This window comes from Falco peregrinus, chromosome 4, assembly GCF_023634155.1.
Source record: "Falco peregrinus isolate bFalPer1 chromosome 4, bFalPer1.pri, whole genome shotgun sequence".
Classification (NCBI taxonomy): domain Eukaryota; kingdom Metazoa; phylum Chordata; class Aves; order Falconiformes; family Falconidae; genus Falco; species Falco peregrinus.
The window spans coordinates 58,926,825-58,947,504 of record NC_073724.1 but is presented as its reverse complement, the minus strand read 5'-3'; the positions used below and the strand labels follow the sequence as shown (position 1 = coordinate 58,947,504).

The window sequence follows — 20,680 nt, the reverse complement described above, 5'->3', positions numbered from 1 at the left end:
GGTTTTGTTGGCTTTTTTAAATGACACAGAGTCAATTTCTTCTGAAGAAAGCTTCGTCATAATCACATTTAGAGCTTGCAATTATGCCTTAATTATCTTGGTTTGAAGATTTCGGAAAACTAAATGGTTATTAAAAAAATTGTGGTAGTGAGACTGGAACTAACAGCATGCTACCAGACTGATCAGAGCTATTAAAAAAAATAATAATCTCATAGGGAGTTTATTGGACAATAAAAAAATTTGCCAATCACAAAAACATGGTGTGGTGTATTTCATAAGCTTATTGTATTAATTAACTTATGAATTCATTTGCATATAATACACAATATTTTAACACAGAATAGTGTTTATTCAAGCATTTGAATTTTTTGCCTAGGAATACATATAGACTCATAGAAACTATTAGGATAATAATTAATGCAATTTTAAAACAGGCTTGCCTGGCTTAAGAGGAATCAGCGGACTGCATGGTTTACCAGGCACTAAGGGCTTACCAGGATCGCCAGGTGAGTGAGTCTCTTATTCTGCCTGTTCACAGGCACACCGTTGCGTTGGCTACGAGTTTGGTCAGTGAGATCTTTGCAATGTGACTTTAACTGTGTCACCCAAAACCCATTAGGAATGGGAGGAATTTGCTTTGCTATTATGGGCTCTGGCAAACAACTTCACACAATATATGCTGCCACACAGATGGATTAGAAAACAACTTGAAATTGTAATGTCTTTCCTCTTACAAAATTGAAGCTTCGAGGCCTTTTTTCCCCATAATGAGCCATTACAGACTCATGTATTAAGTAAATACACATGCTCTGTACGTGTATGTTAGCATGCTGGTACATTGTTATGCACAGAAACATTTCAGCTTTTGTCTTAATTTTGAACAACTCCACAACAGGTCCAGATGGCTATGGCTCTGCAGGTTTCCCAGGTGCAGTGGGTGACAAAGGGGAAGCAGGAGAGCCGAGCAGAGTGGAAGGCAGTCAAGGACCTCCGGGTCAGAAGGGAGACAGAGGTGTTCCAGGTTTGTATTCCAGAGAAGAAGATCTACCTATTATTTGTTTCAGCTGTGGGTGTCATAGATGTCACAAAATGCAGTATAGTGTAGACAGTTGTGTAGGAGAGTTCATGCTGTGGGGAAGGTCACTCTTTGGTGCTGCAGCTCTGCCAGCCCTTGCTCAGAAACTGTGGTGTGTATTGCCCAGTGCGGGGCAAGCCAGCCCCTCCAGGACAGCCTGGGTCCTTCCCCATGGTAGCAGAATCTTGTACCACCCGGTTTGCTCAGCAAGCTACAAATGCCAGTCACTACTCTCAGCCATCAGCTCCCAAAATATTTCTAATGAGGCTCCAGTTACATAAACTATGGCTTTTCTTTCTTTCTTTTTGTTGCAGATCTGTCAATGTTCACTTTTCTTCTGAAAGCCTCATTGTCCATCAATGTGTAATTGTCCCACTGATTCCTCCTGGGCTCTATTCCCATGCACCCTGCTTTACTCATACCATCACCCCTCGTGTAATGTAAGCATACAGCCTTCTGGCTCAAACCCACCTTGTTGTAGTGGGCTACACTTATCTCAGTATGGCTCACCACCGGTTATTCTTCCATCAGGGAGCAACCAGACTGATCTTATGGATGAATCAACTAATTTCAGGGTTTTTTTTTAAAGTCTGCCAAAATTTGGCTCTGAAAGGATTAAGAACTAACATAGATATAAAATCTTACTGCCTTTGCCTACTTGGTTCAATGGCTCATTCCTGTTCTTCTGTGTTATGCTTTGTTGTTACTAACATGCTGTGCCACCTCAAACACCATTCAGAGATCAATAATTAAGCACTGGAAGAAACAGCTATTTCACTTATTCATGTTTGTTTGTCAGAATTAAATATTACAGATTTTTTTCAAAGTATAAACAAAAGGGGTTTTGTGGCTTCCTGACAACTTGAATCTACCTAAAAAAATAATCTGTCATTGGTGGGCCAGATTTTTGGCCATTTAGTAATTTTCATCTATAGAGAATTTCTTGGATTGAAACTTTTGGTTTTAACTGACCCCAAAATACCCTAAGTGTTTGTGACCCCTGAGTCTGCAGGACAGTGAAGAACAAAGCTGCTTTCTTGTCTGCTTCAATATACCTAGAATATTTTGAATACTTCCTATCTTGAAATAATATTTTACCTGGCAGACGCAAGACCATTAGCATTCCACACAGTGAGATGTAATTAGCTATCCAGAGAGCTTTGGCACAGAACTAGTATTTGGTTCTTTTAAGAAAAACCTCCACAACACCATCTGAAAAAATAAAGCAAAAATCAGTGGGTACTGCAGGTGTTTTCCATTTTGAAAATGCAATTCCTTAGTCTAAGGTGAGTCCTTATGATTGCAGTTGTATATTTTCCTTGCAGCACTTCTTTCTTCTCTTCCTTTCAGGAGTCCAAGGCCCTTCTGGCATTCCTGGGCAGGAAGGATTTCCAGGGCCTCCTGGGATTTCAAATATATCGGGATACCCTGGTGATAAAGGCTCCCCAGGTCTAGACGGAGTGCCAGGTAATTCGTGGCTTGTTCCCCTCAGACAACAATAAAAGATTAAGTACAAGGTTGTGCCCTCAGACAACTATAGAAGAGTAAGTACTGAGTTAGCAGCAGCATTGATACTTCTGTCTTGATTTAGTAAAATTATCCCTATTAAACGCCACACTAAAATGTATGAATAATTGTTGGACAGAACTAATGGTACATAAGATAATAGGGACAGACCTCTTAAAAGCAAAGGGCAGTTCCTCCAGGTTGTCCTGATGGAAGGGTTTGATTTACATGCAAATAACAGATTTGATCAACCAGAATTCTCTTAACAACTTTCAGATGCATTATGCTAATCAACTACTTCCAAATCAGAGGTCTGTGGCAGACTTGCAAGTCTACAGAATATTTTCTTAATCACTTACAAAATTTTCCTGTGTAAAATTACCATGCAAACTAAGTTACAGTGGAAAGTATTAGTTCATCTCTCTAAAAGTCCATGCTATGAGCCTGCCTTTCTCAAACATATGAAACAGCCACTCTGTGTATCTCAGTATTTAAAGGCTGATACACCTGCTGCTCATTGGACTGCACAATCATTTCAAACTGTAGTGCTACTGTGAAGAGCTTATAGCAGAAGTTGCAAGTGTCCCACTATCGTCTTTATGTGGTGCATGGAAATATTTTTATGTAAATGCGGCAAAAACTTACAACAGGCAAACCAGTTGAAAACCAACAAAATACCTGCCTTTCCAAATGGAAAAAGAAGGTTAGTTGGCCTACTCTGCATACTGATTCCCACTCCCCAGGCAGTCATTGGATTAAAAGATAAAAATAGAAGCAGCCAGGAGAGTGAGAACAGGAACACCACCTCCCAGCACAAATGGTGAGACAGGCATGGCTTACTCTTACTTTACCACATGCATCTTGCATTTGTATCCACATGTGATCCAGCTTCAACAGGCATGATGAGAGATGCCCCACTCAAACCCCTTGTTAGTAAGTCACTCTCTCCTCGGAAACAAGGTCCAAATGTCTTCTTAGGCAGAAGAGGTAACTGAAGAGAAACCTGCCAGGTTTAGCTTCAGGCAGTATGTAATTCTGGAAAAAGAAGCTGTTCCCATAATTCCCAAGACAGCATGAAGTAGTCATTTGTATCCAGATGTTCAGCCGAAGCACTAAGATACACAGAACAGTAAGTCCTTGGCTTATTTACCACCTGGCACTGAGTCAGGTACTCCCTGCTCTCCGATTTCTCTCTAGTTACTTGGACAATTTAGGATGAAGCAGGGAGGCAGCTACTGAAGTGGAGCATTTGCTGGGGAAGGAACAGCTCATTGAAGGTTCTATCTCAGCAGGCACCCCACTTCTGAAATCTTGCTTGAGATGACACTGTGCTTTGTGGGAGCTTTCATGCTCTAATTCCTCTGCCACCGCAGCAGAAGGGTATGCCAGCCTGAAAGCAGGAGTAGGAGTGCTGAGTAAGCCTATTGGGGAACTATGCATTATCTCCCTGCTTAAATTAAGGAAATAAAACCTGATGCGATACAATTAAATAGCACTGTTATTTTCCGCTGTGCCCAAGTCATAAGTATAAACAGACTGCAACCTGTATGTGCTCTAAACAGGCTACCCAGGACTACAGGGGCAGCCTGGAACACCAGCTCCACCAGGAAGCAAAGGAGAAAGTGGACAAATAGGTGTGAGTGGACAAACTGGCCCAAAAGGAAGCAGAGGTGATCCTGGATCAGCAGGGAGACCTGGCATTCCCGGGTACCCTGGACCTAAAGGTAAGGATAGGAGACACTGACCTTGGCCAGAGGCAGGGGAACCTCCTATACTACAGCAGCTTTAGTAACACGACTTTTGCACTCACTTGATCTGTGTTGAAATGCAATAATGCCACCTGTCATTTTTCATTAAAGGTCAAAAGGGCGAACAAGGTGTCATCGGCTTTATGGGCACAGTAGGATTTCCAGGTGATTTGGGACCTATCGGACCCAAAGGGGATAGAGGAGTAACTGGTAAGTGCAGTCGGATGTGTGACTCGTTTCTGAACTACTCATTTTGCACCTCCACAGAGCTGATCTAGCTGGCTCTGCTTTGAGCAGGGGTCCTCTCCAACCTGCGTGACTTTGTGACCCCTGGCAAATTCCAGCGGTATTTAACATGGGTAGTCAACTTTCTGTCTTTATGAATTTATTTTGTATGGAGTGCCAACTCCAAAATCAGAGCTATTTTCAGGATTTAAAAAAAAAAAAAGAATTCCTGATCTAAACAAATCCTCCAGACTAGACATACTGGATATTTAAAAATATCTTTAAAATCCTTCACTCTATCTATGCCATCATGTATTTGTGTCTGTCAAAGCCCACCAAAAGATGGTGCCACACCTCAGAGAGCCGTTGGCTGTTTTGGGGGGAACTTCCCAGCTTCCTGTGTCATAAATGAAGGAGCAGTAGCATCATGCTTATCTGTGTGCTATCCAAGAGAAGACAATCACCATACTCACACATGTTCCCCCAGTATAATAAATACAGCTGCTATACCCAGGGCGATGAGCTGCAGACCACAGTCCCTCTCTTACATAAGCAGCCAAGTAACAGCAACATATCTGTAGTTGAAAGCACATTCAGGAAAATAAAGGGTTGCTGGTTTTTTTTAATCAAACTATCTCATCTTGCTTCTAATCACAGGCTTTCAGGGTCCTCCAGGCTCTCCTGGGCTGCCCCCTCATCCTCCAAGGCTGGTTGCTGAGCAAGGTTCACCAGGACCCCGTGGAAATATAGGACCTCAAGGAAGCCCAGGAGATATGGGACCTCAGGGTCCACCAGGTGATCCAGGTAGGAATTGCACAGTCAGAGTGAAAGCTCAGTTTCCCTTAGCAGAGTGAGGCTGCCACAGCACTGCTTTGGCTCTCTTCCACTTTGAATTCTGTAGGTCAGAAAGGAAAGTCAAATTTTGGTCTTTCAGAGCTAGGGCTTGGCTTTCCTCCTCCCCCGAGCATTCAGAACATAAGCAAAACAGGAGAATACTTTGACAAGACTCACATAGCCAAAGCAACACCAGATATGGATCTTACTTAAATCAAGACTGAATGTCTTTGGTGGAAAAGTGCACATCCTTGGGGGCGTGCTATCAACCCAGGGAATGTAGCACTAGTGATGTGTGGACCCCATGCAGCGCACCTCTTGCTACAAACCTCATCACAGGTGCATGGTGGTAGCAAAAGTGAAAGATTAGGGCTGTGTGGTCATGTAATCTTGATCCCAGCAACTTTTTCCAATGAAGCCAGTGCTCTTTGCCTGAGCAAGAACCTCAGCATCTTGCCTTTAGTGTAAATTGGTAAACCTGGCAGATAGGACCAAACATACGGAACATGTGAACAAAGGGGGTAGCACGTTGATATCTCTGCAATCACTGTGCTTATAACCATTGTTGGTGCAAGGTTTCAGGGGCTCACCTGGAGAGCCAGGACTCCAGGGCAGAGATGGCATTCCAGCTCCCCCTGGCTCCAGAGGTGAACAAGGAGCAACGGGGTTTCAGGGTCCAGTGGGATTTGAAGGTAAGAGATGTCACACAGCACTTCCTTCCCTCTTTCCTGCTTCACTCCATAAATTGTTCTGTAGTTAGTACATCACTGGATGGGGAGGAGGGGAGGAGAGAGGAAGTTTCTGTTTTCACAGCTTTTTCACAAGGGACAACTAACTAACTTGTAACAGTTACCTTAAAGCACTATTTTTGGGATACGTTTCCATAGGTGTAGATGTCAGTCCGCTCTTGAGCATGCTTATTTTGATGTGAGTGTATTTGTATATTGGTTTCCTCTCAAGTATTTCAGCCTAGTGTTTTGCTAACAGCTACATTTGCGGAAATGAATGGCTGAGTAGGTGGTCTTTGGATAGATGATGTTTAAGGGAATGTGTTTGTAAAAGAAATAGCTGTGCACTTATCCAATCAAAGAGCAGAATGATTACTATCTTAATTGGCTAAGTACACAGAGAAAAAGGTTATTTGCAGAGCATAGTTTTAACTGTATGAAGCAAATGCAACCTATTAAAAAACCATTGGTTAATCTTAGACTAAGAAAACGTTTTAAAGGAAAAATGCTCATCTGTATTGCACAAAGTATGTTCAAATTCATCGTAACTTTGTATGTGCCTTTCTGTGGCTCTGATAGTGCCTGATCCAGCACCAATCTACTTCAAAAGCAACTGCTGTAATCCTAGAACTACAGCTCTTTTAACAATAACTTACCATAAGAAGAGGCATCATGCAATTAAGCTTAGTTCATCAGCAGCCTAGCTGGAATATCAAGTAGCATCAGACTATTTGTGGGAGCACAAACGTAAGTTGTATTATTTTTTCCCCTGGCTTTCTAAGGTCAGCGAGGCCGCCCCGGTAGCCCTGGGCTGCCAGGCATGCCGGGTCGCAGCATTAGCATGGGCTACCTGCTGGTGAAACACAGCCAGTCCGACCAAGAGCCAATGTGCCCAGTTGGCATGAACAAACTCTGGAGTGGATACAGCTTACTGTACTTCGAAGGACAAGAGAAAGCACACAACCAGGATCTAGGTATGTGCAGGTGTTGCTAGCTGCAGCCTCGATTCCATCTGGATGAAAATCATCCTCAATTCTCTGGATGAAACGAACAAAAATAAATAAATACACAGAGCTTAAGAGACAGGTGGGACTTTAGTGAATGGGCTTAGGAAACACCAAAATGAGAAGATAAAAACTGTATGTCTCCATAAAGTGCCCCTGAGAGAGCTCCTGCATATCATTAGTGTTGTTCAAGGGGACCTGTAAAGCCAGGAAAACATTCTGGGCTGCAGGGTTTTACTGACACGTGTTTGGGAAGGAGCAGGAAACTGAAAGCATGCATTGTCTTCTGTAAGAATGATTGCCATAATGTCTTCTTTTTTTTTTTTCTTCTTCTTCTCTTTTAACAGGGCTGGCTGGCTCATGTTTGGCTCGTTTTAGTACTATGCCATTCCTCTACTGTAACCCTGGGGATATTTGTTATTATGCAAGTCGAAATGATAAATCCTACTGGCTCTCAACTACAGCACCTCTTCCAATGATGCCTGTGGCAGAAGACGAGATTAGGCCATATATCAGCCGCTGCTCCGTTTGTGAGGCCCCAGCTGTGGCAATTGCTGTCCATAGCCAAGAAGCTTCTATTCCTCACTGCCCTGAAGGCTGGCGCAGTTTGTGGATCGGATATTCCTTCCTTATGGTATTTGTTCTCCGGTGTCACGTTTTGTGTGGCGCTGGGTTTTAAGTTTGAGCCTTAGATACTAGGAATGCTGCTCTGTTTTAGAGCCAGCAACACCAAAACCATGCATCGTTCCAGAGAACGAGGGAACTACAAAACTAGTTTCTAGGATAAGCAGAAGAGGAGAAACAAAATTTCTGTGAATTGCAGAGAAAATTGCCTCTTGTCAGAATAGCATCTGGAGTCCTTACTTGATGTACAAAATAGTGCCTCAGAGTGAGCAGAACACAGGGACAGCTGTGGATTAACAAATAAAATTGCACTGAGATACGACAGTAGCCTACAAAGCATTTTCGCAGCTAGATTGGGAGGTACTTATGTACATCACTATTAAGAAGCTAATCTGGAGAGAAAAGAAAAACCAAACAACAAAACACTTCCCCTTCTTTCGGAAACTTAAAATCACTGGTGTTTGGTTGAAGACTTAGAAGCCAAAGTATTTCACCTAGGCTGGAAAGAGAGACAGCCTCCTGTTGTTTTTAAAATTAAACTTCATTGTTGTAACTCAAATGCCAACAAGAACTGAGCTGTATAAGCCATGGGATATAGGATCTCTTAGCTCTTGTGATCTTAAAATTAGGATCTGGGATGTTACAGAAAAGCTTAGCATTAGGTGTGCCATGGAAGACCTAATGAAGGGCCTGACCTGCTTTTCTTGCAAGAGTGTACAGAGGGATCGTGTCAGTGCTGAAGGGCTTAACATGGTAAAGAGCAGATAGAATGTCAGTGAATGATCTGACAGATGCTTCTTTTTCTGACTTGCTTGATGCACATGACAGTCAAAACCTGCAACAGTATGCCCATGTTTTTAACTTACTGAAGACTGGACTGAATGCTCAAGTAAATGGTGTTGGGGAAAATAATAGGATTTCTCTGGCAGAAAACATCATAGAAGAACAGTCATCAATCTTACCTGCAAACCATTTGTTTGTCAAAAGCCAAAACCTTAATTTTTTCAGAAAAAAACATAAAGGGAAATCTGATAGTTTTCATTTAGTTACAGAGAAAAAAAAGGTTTTGAGAAGGCTGGTTGAATTTTTGATGAGCCCTATGTTTGACCTTTCTTCTGCTTCTATAAAAAGCCCTGATACCAATCTCATAGTTACTTCACAAGAATGCCAAGGATTAGTTAAATGTTTGCAAAGCCCCATGTAAACACTGAGCATTGTTAAGAGCGAAGTTGTCACCTCAGCAGGAACTTTGTGCCAGGACAGAGTCTGCCAGCACTAAGGAACACACAGTGAGAAGAGTTCACATTTTCCCAGCTAGCATTTAGAGCAAATCAAGTGTTTGGTGTATGCATTTTTGCTTCTTAGGCAACTGTGGAAGAAGTGCAGCACACTTGTGGCTATCTCAGAGTACACATTGCTTTACTTCCTTGGCTTAAATTTGTCACCTCCTTCCCCTGAGTAAGGTACAATCATGAAGGCAGTCACCATGGCCTCCTGCCCAAACAGCCACAGAAGTCACTAAGAGTTCCTGTAGCAAGGGCACTCCACTAACATGCATCTCATAGAGTGGCACAAGCGTTGCAGAAGGAAAAAAGGCCTGACCTATACAAGAAGAGACATTATAGGCGTACCGTTGGAGCTCGTACATTGAGCGCAGGAATGCCAGTGTTCATCCCAAGACTGTCAGGCAGGTCTGCTCCCAAGCCCGGGCTCAAACAGCAAGTGCGGTTCCAGCTCCAGCTGCAAAGGCCTCAAAGCTGTAATAGTTTACGCTGCTTCCTACTGACTTTGTTCTTGTGGAGGGATGCTAGAACAGGTTTGCTCCTGAACTTCATACCTTAGCAAATTCTGCAAATTTGTAAAACAGCTGGTAGGCTGCAGGTGGGGGGGGGGAGCTGTTATTTTGTTGGTTGGTTTTTTTAAACAACTATCTAAACCTCAGCAACATGTAACGCCAGCCGGAGATCAAGAGTCCCTCCTTCTGTTAAAAGGTGGACACTTCTGTTACTCATTTATACAAACACAATGGGCCTCTCACAGCATAATCCAAGCCGGTTACAGCTTACACTTTTATAGCATGTTGTTTATTAAAACATAGGCAGGCAAACATATTGGGTGTGCCCAGACTTCTTCCTACATTTGCAAAACTATTTAGCAACTTTGTTTTCCAGCTGCTTTCTTTTATACTTCAAATTCCTTCCGTTTTTAACAGAAAATTAAACGGCTTCACTTAAAAATGCAGCTGTACAGCTCTTAAAGGGACAGAGGTAATGCCTGCTTTGTTAGCCATGCTTTTGACAGAAGAAAAGTAACATTCTGATCATTACCACAGTATGTGTCAAAGGTAACAGCTGAGTGGTGTAAAGATGCATGATTTTGGTGTAATTTGCTATCAAAGAATGTGCCATAGAGGGAACTACTAGTTATTGTATAGAAGCTAATTTTGTTTCCACACTGCTCCTCACGTGCGATGCAGAGTAAGATAGACTTCATAATTAGGGAAATTCAAGTTAAGTATATGGTAGAAAGTTCTCAGTGAGGGAAATCAGAGGAACAGGTTGCCCAGAGAGGCTGTGGAAACTCCATCCTCTGAGTTATTAACAACTCAAGAGTGCCTTGGGGTAACCAAGGGCAACTTAGGATTCAGCCCTGCTTTGAGCATGGAACTGGCTGAAGTAACCTCCAGTGGGCCCTTCCCACCTAAATGATTCTCCAATTCTAAGACTTCCAGCAGTGAAAATCTTAACTATAGAAAAGGTGTTTGTCAGAAGATTTTAAAGTGGCATCAACATATGAGCTAGCTCCTTCGTATAGCTAAAGCGTAGCCCAACCCCTAAGCCTTACAGAGTCGCAGGATTAACTGGCTGTCTGCTCTGGAGATGAGAATTGGGAGCAATTCTAGTGCTTTTCCTCTTTCCCACATATAAGGTTTAGACAGCATTACCTGAGGTTGTACTCTGAACGCTCCTCTCCTTGTCTCATTTAGCACACTGCTGCTGGTGATGAAGGTGGAGGACAGTCACTGGTTTCTCCTGGAAGCTGCCTGGAAGATTTCAGAGCGACTCCTTTCATCGAATGCAACGGCGCACGCGGAACCTGTCACTACTTTGCAAATAAATACAGCTTCTGGCTCACTACAATCGACCAGCCCTTTCAAAGCAAGCCTTCAGCAGATACACTCAAGGCAGGACTCATCCGAAGCCATATCAGCAGATGTCAAGTCTGTATGAAAAATTTATAGAAGTCTTACACAGTATAAGGAACCTGCTTATCATGTAGTTCTTATACAGTGGAACCTTCTATGATGGTTAGACATTTGAATAAATCATGTTGGTGCTTTTTTTAACTTATTACCTCAAAAGCTGAATGAAAAGTTAATTTTTTACAATGTCTGTAAAAGCAAATTAAGTGTAACACAAATTAAGTCTAACACACATCTAGTGCTGTGTTGTCCTACTATACAGTATATATACACATTTTTGCTAGTCTTAACATTACATCATTTGCCACATGATACAAATACTCGCAGTTTTGAAACACCCAAAAAACTGCAGTAATGAATGGTTACCTTGATCAGATACCCACCACATTTACATAAAGGGAATATATGTATCTTTTCTATTTACTGTATTTTTCACAACACTAAACACTAACAGCTGCAGTTCTGTAAATTAACACAGGGTGATCAAAGTGCTAAACCCTTGCAAAATACTGAAAATATACTCTGGGAAGTGCTTATGTCCAGCATTGAAACCCAACTTTGATTTTAGTATTTTATGCTTGGGCATTTCAAACACACCTAAAACAATCATCTTTTTATGGTATTCGTTTTTTTCAAGCCTCACCATGCTTTAGCACTTAACCACTGGCAATAGCAGAGAAACCCACAGGCCTCCTCAAAATAGTGACCACAAAATTCAACTCTTCCTATTTTGATTAAAAGACTATATGATGAAGATCAGCATTTTATTTTACAGGCTTGATGATTTTATTCTAGATATACCCCAGGCCAAAGGATCACTACAAAGGTCTCTTGCTCCACTGTGTTGTGGACGTTCAGCTGGGTCACACCACCCACACAGCAGCAGCACTGATTGGCTTTTGCATTGCAGCTTTTCCCTTCTGATACCAAGCCACTCATCACAAACAGTTTTTAACCACTTCTTGTTGGAGCAGCTATTGCACGTGTTAGGTTTTGCAGGAGGACATACTGTTTGATAATACATGACCTGCAAACGCAGAACTTCCTGACCTGCCAGTTGTCCATCTGAAGGCGTGCTGTCCTGGCAGCTGGGGACACGTGGCAATGGGATGGCCACCATTCCAACTTGTACACAGCCATCCTTGCAAAAGCAAAGAGGAAGGAAGCAAGGCATTTATTTGGCACCATCTTTCCCAAAGGGAACTAGGTTACTGCATGCCAGGCTTGATAAGTGGCCAGAACGGCTAGCTCTTTCCTTCTGTAGAAAGAAGCAATTTAGCCCCAAGTTGTCAGTCACCACTGCAAGGGAGGGATCAGCTGCAAATTTCCAAATTTTACATAGTGTGATTATTTATTGGAATTCTTAAAACTGAAATCAAAGAGACTTTTATACCAATGACAGCTGATTTTTCAACAGTTCACCTCACTCCCGCTCCAGGTGCTTCTTGGCTTCTGTAATTACATTCCATCCTCACTGTATCATAAATAAAACCTGTTTTTTTCTACACCTTGTTCACTGATGATTTCCATTTTGTAAACAGTGGCTTTCTATACAGTACATGTGGACTGCTCTGTTGAATGACTTTGTCTGCACCTAAGGAATTAGAAAAGCACTACCCGAAAACTCCTTCCACTCAAATTCAAACTCTTCAACCAGGAATACAGTTGTTTATTTCGTGGCCCTTAAAAAGATTCAAGAGGGAAGCTCCGTTTCTAAAATTGCTTGTTTAAGCTGAACTATAAGTAACCATAATGAGCTTGAAATCAGCTCTCTGGCCATGCTGGAGCTCTGAAAGGCAGCCCTCAAACAAATTAATCACACTAGTATTTGTTTCAGCTAAATAAAACAGAACTGAAAACACTGCAGTCAACACAAGCCAAATCTATTCCATGTTCACCAATTCTTTTAAATGGCTGTAACAAACATCCAAGAATCAGCAACTTAACTCTTCCAGGTGCTGATAGACGTCAGTGGTCATGGGACGATCACGCAGTTACCACTTGTGATTTTTACAGCACGCAACTCTGGCAATACAGCATATTCAGTGTTTTAAGAGAATTCAAGTAGGGATTATACAAATCTGTAAAAAACGGTTATATCAACAACAACAACAGAAAACAATTTGGATTGTCATGGCTAATACGTTGCCTAATCTTCCTATGCAGGTGGTTTTTTTCTATTTTTTTTGCATGTAAAAATTTAGCAGATTGGTCTTCTTCCAACAGTTGTTTTGCCTCTTAATTTTCTGACTCACATAACCTGTTCTTTACAAGTCTGTTCAGCACAGCATCGGCACAGCATCAAGTTGAATGCACAGGCATGGTGCAGGAAAAAAACAAACCAACCACAAAACCCTCCAAGGTGCCAAGCAGACTTGAACTTCTGTACTTTGCGTACATCATGTGCTTTGGGTATGTGTACTCACAGCCGCGTTTCTCCAAAGCCTGCGTAATTGCTGTTTGAGAAGGCGAGGGAGCTTGTGCACACAAACACGCAGAATACTTGCAGCAGCCAGAGGATTTCACCTGGTGAGTCAACCTAGAGCACAGCATGAAGGGGACTTACTCAAACTGCCTCTTAGCTGCAAGTTTAATTCCTCTCCTATGAGGAAAGGCTGAAAGAGTTGGGGCTGTTCAGCCTGGACAAGAGAAGGGTCCAGGGAGACCTTATAGTGGCCTATCAGCCTATAAAGGGGGCTTATATGCAAGACTTCTTACCAGGGTTTGGCGTGACAAAGGGCAGTGGTTTTAAACTGGAAGGGTCCAATTTAGACTGGACAGAAGGAGGGCATTTGTTACAGATGAGGGTAGAGAGACACTGGCACAGATTGCCCGTGGATGCCCCATCCCTGGCGGTGCTCAAGGCCAGGCTGGGTGGGGCTTTGGGCAACCTGGTCTAGTGGAAGGTGTCCCTGCCCATGGCAGGGGGGGTTGCTCTAGATTATCTTTGAAGATCCCTTCCAACTAAAAGCATTCCACAATTCTGTGATCCCAGAACCCACTTCCAAGAAGTTAAAACGTTTTTATACAGGAAAAACGGCTACAGCAGAGCAAAACAATCTTCTTACTGAACTGTAGAGCTCCAGCCTGGGACGTAAAACCCACAAGTGTTCTGGCTGGGTTTGACCAAGTCAAATCTTTTAAAACTTCAAAGTGTGCCGTTTGCTTCCTACACTTTCCTGTTTCAAAACACACTGAAGTATAACATGCTGCTGAGCCTGGAGAAGGTAAATGAGATTCTATTCCCCTTCCGCAGGCAGCAGTACATCAGTGTATCGGCACAGATATACTGAAGTCAACACAGCAGCAACAGTTGATGCCAATTATTTCCTCAGAGTGTATCGACCAGATCAGCTGAGTTCATTCACGCCCCACATGACTGGGCTTGCCCATGGCTGCTGGAAAAAGAAAATTAGCAAACGGCAAGCAGTAAATGACCGCACAACAGAAGGTATTGGGCTGCTGCCAGAAGAGAGTCTGGGAGGTCACTGCTGATGTGCTGCTGGCACCCCAGGCAGTCAGCAGCAGCCCCTATAACAGCACAGGGACCAGCGACATCACCAGGGGCTGCCACCTGCACCCAGCGAGCATGAGTTGGGACCTGGCCTCACAGCCACCAGGGACTAGGCACACACAGCCCAAGGTATACGGGACAAGGGGAACAAGTAACATCACTGCACCCCTTGACCCATGAGCAGAGAAGTAAAACAGGCAGCGGTGCTTCACGCCATGACATGGGCAAGGGCGTAACTAAGCCAAAGCAGGTGGCTCAGCAGCACTGCCTGCCCCATGGGCACCCACAGAATCACAGAACGGTCGGGGCTGGAAAGCAGCTCTGCAGATCATCTCATCCAAGCCCCTGCTACAGCAGGTTCACCCAGAGCAAGCTGCACAGTCACATCCAGGCGGGTTTTGAATGTCTCCAGAGGAGGAGACTGCACAGCCCCAGCGGTTCAGGCTCCTTTCCTGGCCCCTGCAAGACCTGAAGCCTCGTTGGGGTTGTCAGGGGCCAATGGTAACCTCGGTCACAGCCTGGCACGGCCATCACCTCAGGCACAGGCAAGCCTACAGCTCACATTCACCCAGTGTGGCCAAAAATAACACCTCTTCTATTTCACTGTTCAAACTTCACATAACCCAGACAAAATTAATGGGGAGAAAGAAGGGGGAAATGGAGACTTGTAAAATGAGGTTCCCCTCCCAGGCAAAGCAGGCAGAGCACCTGGGTCCCCACTTTCACCCACCATGGCTAGTCCTGGCAGGGAGGGGTTCCACCTGCCTCCAGCCATGACCAGCCCAGCTCCAGGCTGTGCACCAAGGTTATCAATAGGGAAAGCAACCTCGCTGCAACGGAGGGAAATGTTTGCTGCAGCCGATGGGATGCAGAAGAGCTGGCATCGCAGAGGTGCATGGCACAGCTGCTGTTTAGTGTGTGTCCTAGCTGGTCCAGCCTGACTAGTGGCCCAGCCCACAGCTGCTATGCTAGAAGTACATCAGCTGCTAGGCTGTGAGGCTACTAAGGCAAGAGTTAGAACAAGTGTGCATCAGTGCAGTTCCTGGGCCGCCAGTCCCTACCCTGCAGCTTCACTGCTCCTCCCTGTCAATAAGCCACTGAATTTACTGAATTATTCCAGTAAAATTATGTAGGACAGCGGGATGGGGGTGGCCTTTAGAAGTGCTGGGATATCAGGATGCATCTGCAGAAGCAACAGGGAAATTAATGAATTCACATTAGGCCACTTAATAAGCACAAGAGCAAGCCATATTGTTATGCTGGTTAAAAAAAAGAAAAGAAAAAAAAGGCACCAAAAAACCCCAGAAAAACCCTCAACACAACACCACTAAAAAGAAAAAAACCTGTGCAATTTCAGTGCTGAGGGTTGACCTGTGCTCTCTAATAATGCTTGCAGACATGCACAGGCACTGCTGCAACAGATCGAGCATCAACACTGGGCTGTAAAAATGGAGCTCAGCTACAGCAGAGTTTAAATTGCCAATAAAATAAATTAATAAAAAGAAATCCACCATCACACTCCAGAAGCCATAAAGTTTTACTTGAAGGCACAATCTGACTTCAGACGGTAGTAAAGCAATGGGACTAGCATGCATATTGAGCAATCCACAGCTCCTCCTGACCCGTTATCAATAGCTCCCATGTATTACACATCCTCCCAGGTTCTGCTGTGCAACCCCATGATTTCTCACAGGCTGGCAGAGTGATAGCACATCATAACCCAGACATTTCCCAAGGAAAAATAGCCAGCAACACTAAAAAGCCACAAACATCGTGCCAGACAAATCTAGCCCTAAGGGCTGAAGCACAGCAAGCAAGTCCGGTTCCTGCGTCATCTTTTTCAGTGAAAACACACAAGCCGGAGCTTTTGGAAAGACTGCAAGAATTCCGTAAGATCTCACATGAATCCAACGCTGGTACAACTGAATCAGAAATATTTTTATCTTAAGAAGTGTTAGATGTTAAATTTACAAATATTTCTTCTGTTCTGTACCTTCTAGGTGTACATCTCCCAAAAGCCTGACCTTGCAACCAGTGTGTGCTGCCAGTTCAGTTGTCAACAGATGCAGCAAAGCCAGTGGTGGACCTCTCACAGATGTGTCGGCAGATCATTTTGGTCATGAAGATGACTTGAGGTTGTAGCCTGTTTGTCTCTTTCCAGTCCTGAGGGAAGACTATATACTGCCCTTAGAATTTTGTTAATAGCTAGAAGGTTTTTAATTTTATGCAGTTTTAAATACCACAGAGCAGGTGCAGTTAAGTCTCTAACAGATTGACAGGTGTTAAACTGCAAACCCCTAGCAAATCCAAAACATAACAACCCTTAGTAGGGGCTGTAGCAATAGGACAAGAGGTAATGCTTTTAAACTAAAAAAGGGGTAGATTCAGACTAGATATAAGGAAGAAAATTCTGATGAGGGTGCTGAAAATACTGGAACAGGTTGTCCAGAGAGGTGGTGGATGTCCCATCCCTGGAAACATTCAAGGTCAGGTTGGACAGGGCTCTAAGCAAGCTAAACTCTTTGAAGATGTCCCTGCTCGCTGCAGGGGGGTTGCAGTAGATGACCCTTAAAGGTCCCTTCCAACCCAAACCATGCTATGATTCTATGATTAAGGGTACAGAGATTTTTCCTCTCAAGCCGTTCTTCCCCACTACATGTGCTCCACGCATAAACTTGAAAGCAGAAAATAAAGGTACTGCTTTGCAGCAAGTTGCTCCAGAGGACGCACTTTTGAAAAAAACATGTTTTAAATATACTTAGTAATACATTCATTATTCATTTAGGAATTGTCTCCCTATGTACTAAACAACCATGATTTAGGTGGAACAGAGAAAGGCAATGACAAAACATAAAAACAACCCACCTTTAGTTTTAGAAAATTATGCCAGAAGCATACATGGGAAGATGGAGTCCCCACACAACAACCTGCAGAGCTGGAAACATGCAAGCTGCATCTCTGGGGGTTCTCCCCTTCTGTTGTTGTTTGGTTTTGGTTTGGGAAGATTTGGTTTGGTTGGTTGGTTGTTTTTTTCCAGGGGGTAGGGGGTGGGGGGGTGAGGGGATTGGGGATGGGGTTGTTTTGTGGGTTTTTTTGGTTTTTAAACTAGTAGTTCTTCACTCTGGTTATGGTGTCTCAGTGTGAGTTCCTGGATCACTGCATGTATTCTTTGTAGCCAAGAGCGTTGGGAAAGTTTAGGAACAGTATTGAGAATTACCCCCTCCCCTTTTTACTGCAGTCAGGAGAGAAACCATGTACCTCATCAATGCTCCTTAACGCGCCTTTCTACCCCCACTTTTGGCAGCCTCTTTCTCCCTTCCTCCTGCATTAGCCAGTTTCACATCAGAAAATGCCAGCCCTCACCTCCTGCCAGGTAGATGGCAACGCCATGCATAGCTGCTAAAAATCAGAGCTGCAGCTTTGCCTGGGCACAACTACAGAGGAGTTGGAAAGGAGACAAAACAGGGGTATTCAGCACCTTGGTATCCTATAGGCACTGCAAAGACATCTCTACAAAATGCAGACAAAAATAGAACACCACTTCCTTCCCCCCCAAAAAAACTTCGCTATCCACATCAAAAAGAATTACAAGAGAAAACTGAAAGGAAAAAAACCTTCCCCCTGCAACTCGCAAGTGAGAGCTGTGGTGCTGCCTGTAAATACACGAAAGGCCACTATGGAAGGAGAATTCACATTAATAAAGTCTGCAAATTAACAGTATGTATCCACAGTGATTTTAATAGTTCAGCTGATGAATCTTACAGTCGTATCTGACATAAAAAGATTGTAATTATTAGCTACAAATATAAATTATACTTGGATTTTCTTTTTTTAAGAATAAAAAAGTACCATGTGTTGAATCTTCCAAAGTTAGAATCACAAGGGGAAATATGATAATCATGTGAAAGCTGTCAGGAGTACACAAACAGATCATTTACATGCAACATGAAATGGAGAGTCATTAAAAATCAGACTCCTTCAAAACTGTTCAAATGACTGTCGCTACCAACTGTACTAACACACCATTTGTCTTCAGAGACCATGGAAACTGGCAAGTCTTCCTTCGTAATTTCGCTCACATTCCTATTTTCATACACAGAGCTTCCCAGAAACCTTTAACAGCCAGAAGATTTGTGGTTTGGTTGTTTTTGGTTTTTTTCCACATACACCATTTCAGTCTAGTTATTCTTTGACTTTTCCTTTCCAGTGAACAGCAAGCACTTGTTACTCCTCAGTTTGCTGGAGCAAACAATCCCTCCCTTTTTCGTACGTCACTTAAATGGATCAGGCACAACAACCAGATTTTGTCCTTTTTGCTGGCTTGTAGTCTGTGATGTCTACAGTTTGCGGCGGCCCCTCAGCTTTCTGCCGTACAATTATTGGGACTACCATCTCAAACACAGTTTCGAAGAGGTAGTCCACCTTGTATCCTGTTTTCGCGCTGGTTTCAAAGCACATTTTCTCAGCTGCTGGAACATCCTTCTCATCTAGCATTTTGTATTTCAGTATTTTTTTATAGAGCGCAATCGCATCCTCTGCATGGACTTGTTTTCGCACCTTCGAGCCACAGCTGGCAACAGACTTCTCAGGTTTATTTTCATCCGGTGGTAAAGCACAGTCATTGGTGAGGTCAACTTTATTTCCAACAATAGCAAAGATGCAGTCAGCACTCGCACTGTCTGTCAGTGCCAAGAATCTTTCTTCCAGCTCCGTCAGGCTTTGGAGGCTGTTCACATCATACGTGAGGATCACAGCAGCTGCTCCTCTGCAGTACATGGACCCGAGGCCATGAAACTGCTCCCGTCCTGGCAAAGGTTTAAACACAACACAAAGTTAGTGTGCTGGAAGATACGTTATTAACCAAGTGAAAGAGTTTAAGGAATTTTAAGCCAATTTCACAGCTCTGGATGGAGCAGTGAAGGTAAAAATGTGTTCTTTGTAGCATTTTCAGTTTTTTCCATCTGCTTTTCCTTAAGAGCACGACAGCGCTACAAACAGTGCTACAGAACAGCTCAGCTCACCACTGGCTCCATTTCAGAGCAGGGAATCTGTATAGACGAGTGAGCGAGCAAGTGTGACGCAGCATTCGCAGTTGCAGAACGCAAAAAAAAAAAAGTTTATTTATGTCACATTAACTACTACCCTGCTTGCACCCACAGCTGGCCCATTCCACCTACTTAACCATTTATAAGCAAAAATTAAGTTCTACTGTTTCAAGTTCTGCTACTACTTACTACTCCTACAAATTCAGTACACAGTTTCAAGTGCATCTAGCTCAGAAATCTGGATCGAAGTCAGTAACCCACTTCTTCCTAGGTTCGGAAGGATGTTGTAAGCAATTTAGTCCTGTGCTACGTGCTCACAGTTCTCAGGTACATTGGCTTTACAGGAAAACGACTTGTTTTAATGCTATCATATATAGCCTGTATGGTATGTATCTGCCCCAACCACAAACATTCACACTTTTTCTTGGGTATTAAACACACACTACATGGAGAACCCTAACTACTTTTTAAGAATAATTTATCCCTTATGTTGCCCTCACCATCACTCAACAACCAACAGTTAATAACAAAAAGTTTCTTCCTCTTGATCATTCAGTGAATATCTACTAGCACCTCCAGCTAAGCCTTGATGGTCTCCATCAAATTCATCTCTTGGAAGACAAAACTGACTCTCTAAATTCTGGGGACCAAACAATGTTCTTCACTAGTTGCAAAGGGACTAAGGGAAATGAGGCAGCAGACAGACAGACAGTGTTGTCCATTCCTATAGAGAACTGCAACTTTCCCCAAATACCAGCTACAAGTAGAATTTGCTGTAGCACATTCACTTGACTCCCCAAAACTTGATGGAGAAAAGGGTAACGCACTAGATTTCAACCAGCTAGTCAGCCAGCCTTAGGTCACTACAGAAGTGTGAATAAAAAAAAAATTAAAACACAAAAAAAGCCAACTATCCGACTATGCTCGTTTGAGAATCATTTAAGAATCATAAATTTTCAGCTTTTTTCATAGTCTCTTTGCACAGAGCCTCCATTTACAGAAAATCTGCAAGTGATCTGTTTACATTCATTTTCTGCACAAAGCTACAGGCCACCCTGAGTTACAGCATTATGAAACCCTTGTAAATGACTGTGGAATAGGGAAGGCAGAAGAAATTCAGCATATATTGGGAAAGCACATCTGCACATGAACATGCACACTGTGAAAGTAACTTA

General features: G+C 43.2%; 2 protein-coding genes across 3 annotated transcripts in view; one reads left to right on the top strand and one right to left on the bottom strand.

The window, feature by feature from the left end:
* Window positions 1–12,451, top strand: part of COL4A2 (collagen type IV alpha 2 chain) — a 149,638-nt gene extending 137,187 nt beyond the window's left edge. For both annotated transcript variants that reach the window (XM_055801374.1, XM_055801373.1), the window contains 10 exons: window positions 435–506; window positions 896–1,021; window positions 2,426–2,542; window positions 4,144–4,305; window positions 4,441–4,539; window positions 5,212–5,358; window positions 5,964–6,080; window positions 6,899–7,090; window positions 7,468–7,754; window positions 10,731–12,451. In XM_055801374.1, the coding sequence (XP_055657349.1) occupies window positions 435–506; window positions 896–1,021; window positions 2,426–2,542; window positions 4,144–4,305; window positions 4,441–4,539; window positions 5,212–5,358; window positions 5,964–6,080; window positions 6,899–7,090; window positions 7,468–7,754; window positions 10,731–10,985 (1,574 nt within the window). In that variant the 3' untranslated portion in view covers window positions 10,986–12,451. The remainder of the gene's footprint in view (window positions 1–434; window positions 507–895; window positions 1,022–2,425; window positions 2,543–4,143; window positions 4,306–4,440; window positions 4,540–5,211; window positions 5,359–5,963; window positions 6,081–6,898; window positions 7,091–7,467; window positions 7,755–10,730) is intronic.
* A 5,720-nt stretch (window positions 12,452–18,171) lies between these two features.
* The window catches only part of RAB20 (RAB20, member RAS oncogene family), a 28,395-nt gene continuing 25,886 nt past the window's right edge, over window positions 18,172–20,680 (bottom strand). The window contains exon 2 of the mRNA XM_005238365.4: window positions 18,172–19,265. Within this exon, the coding sequence (XP_005238422.1) occupies window positions 18,745–19,265 (521 nt within the window). The 3' untranslated portion in view covers window positions 18,172–18,744. The remainder of the gene's footprint in view (window positions 19,266–20,680) is intronic.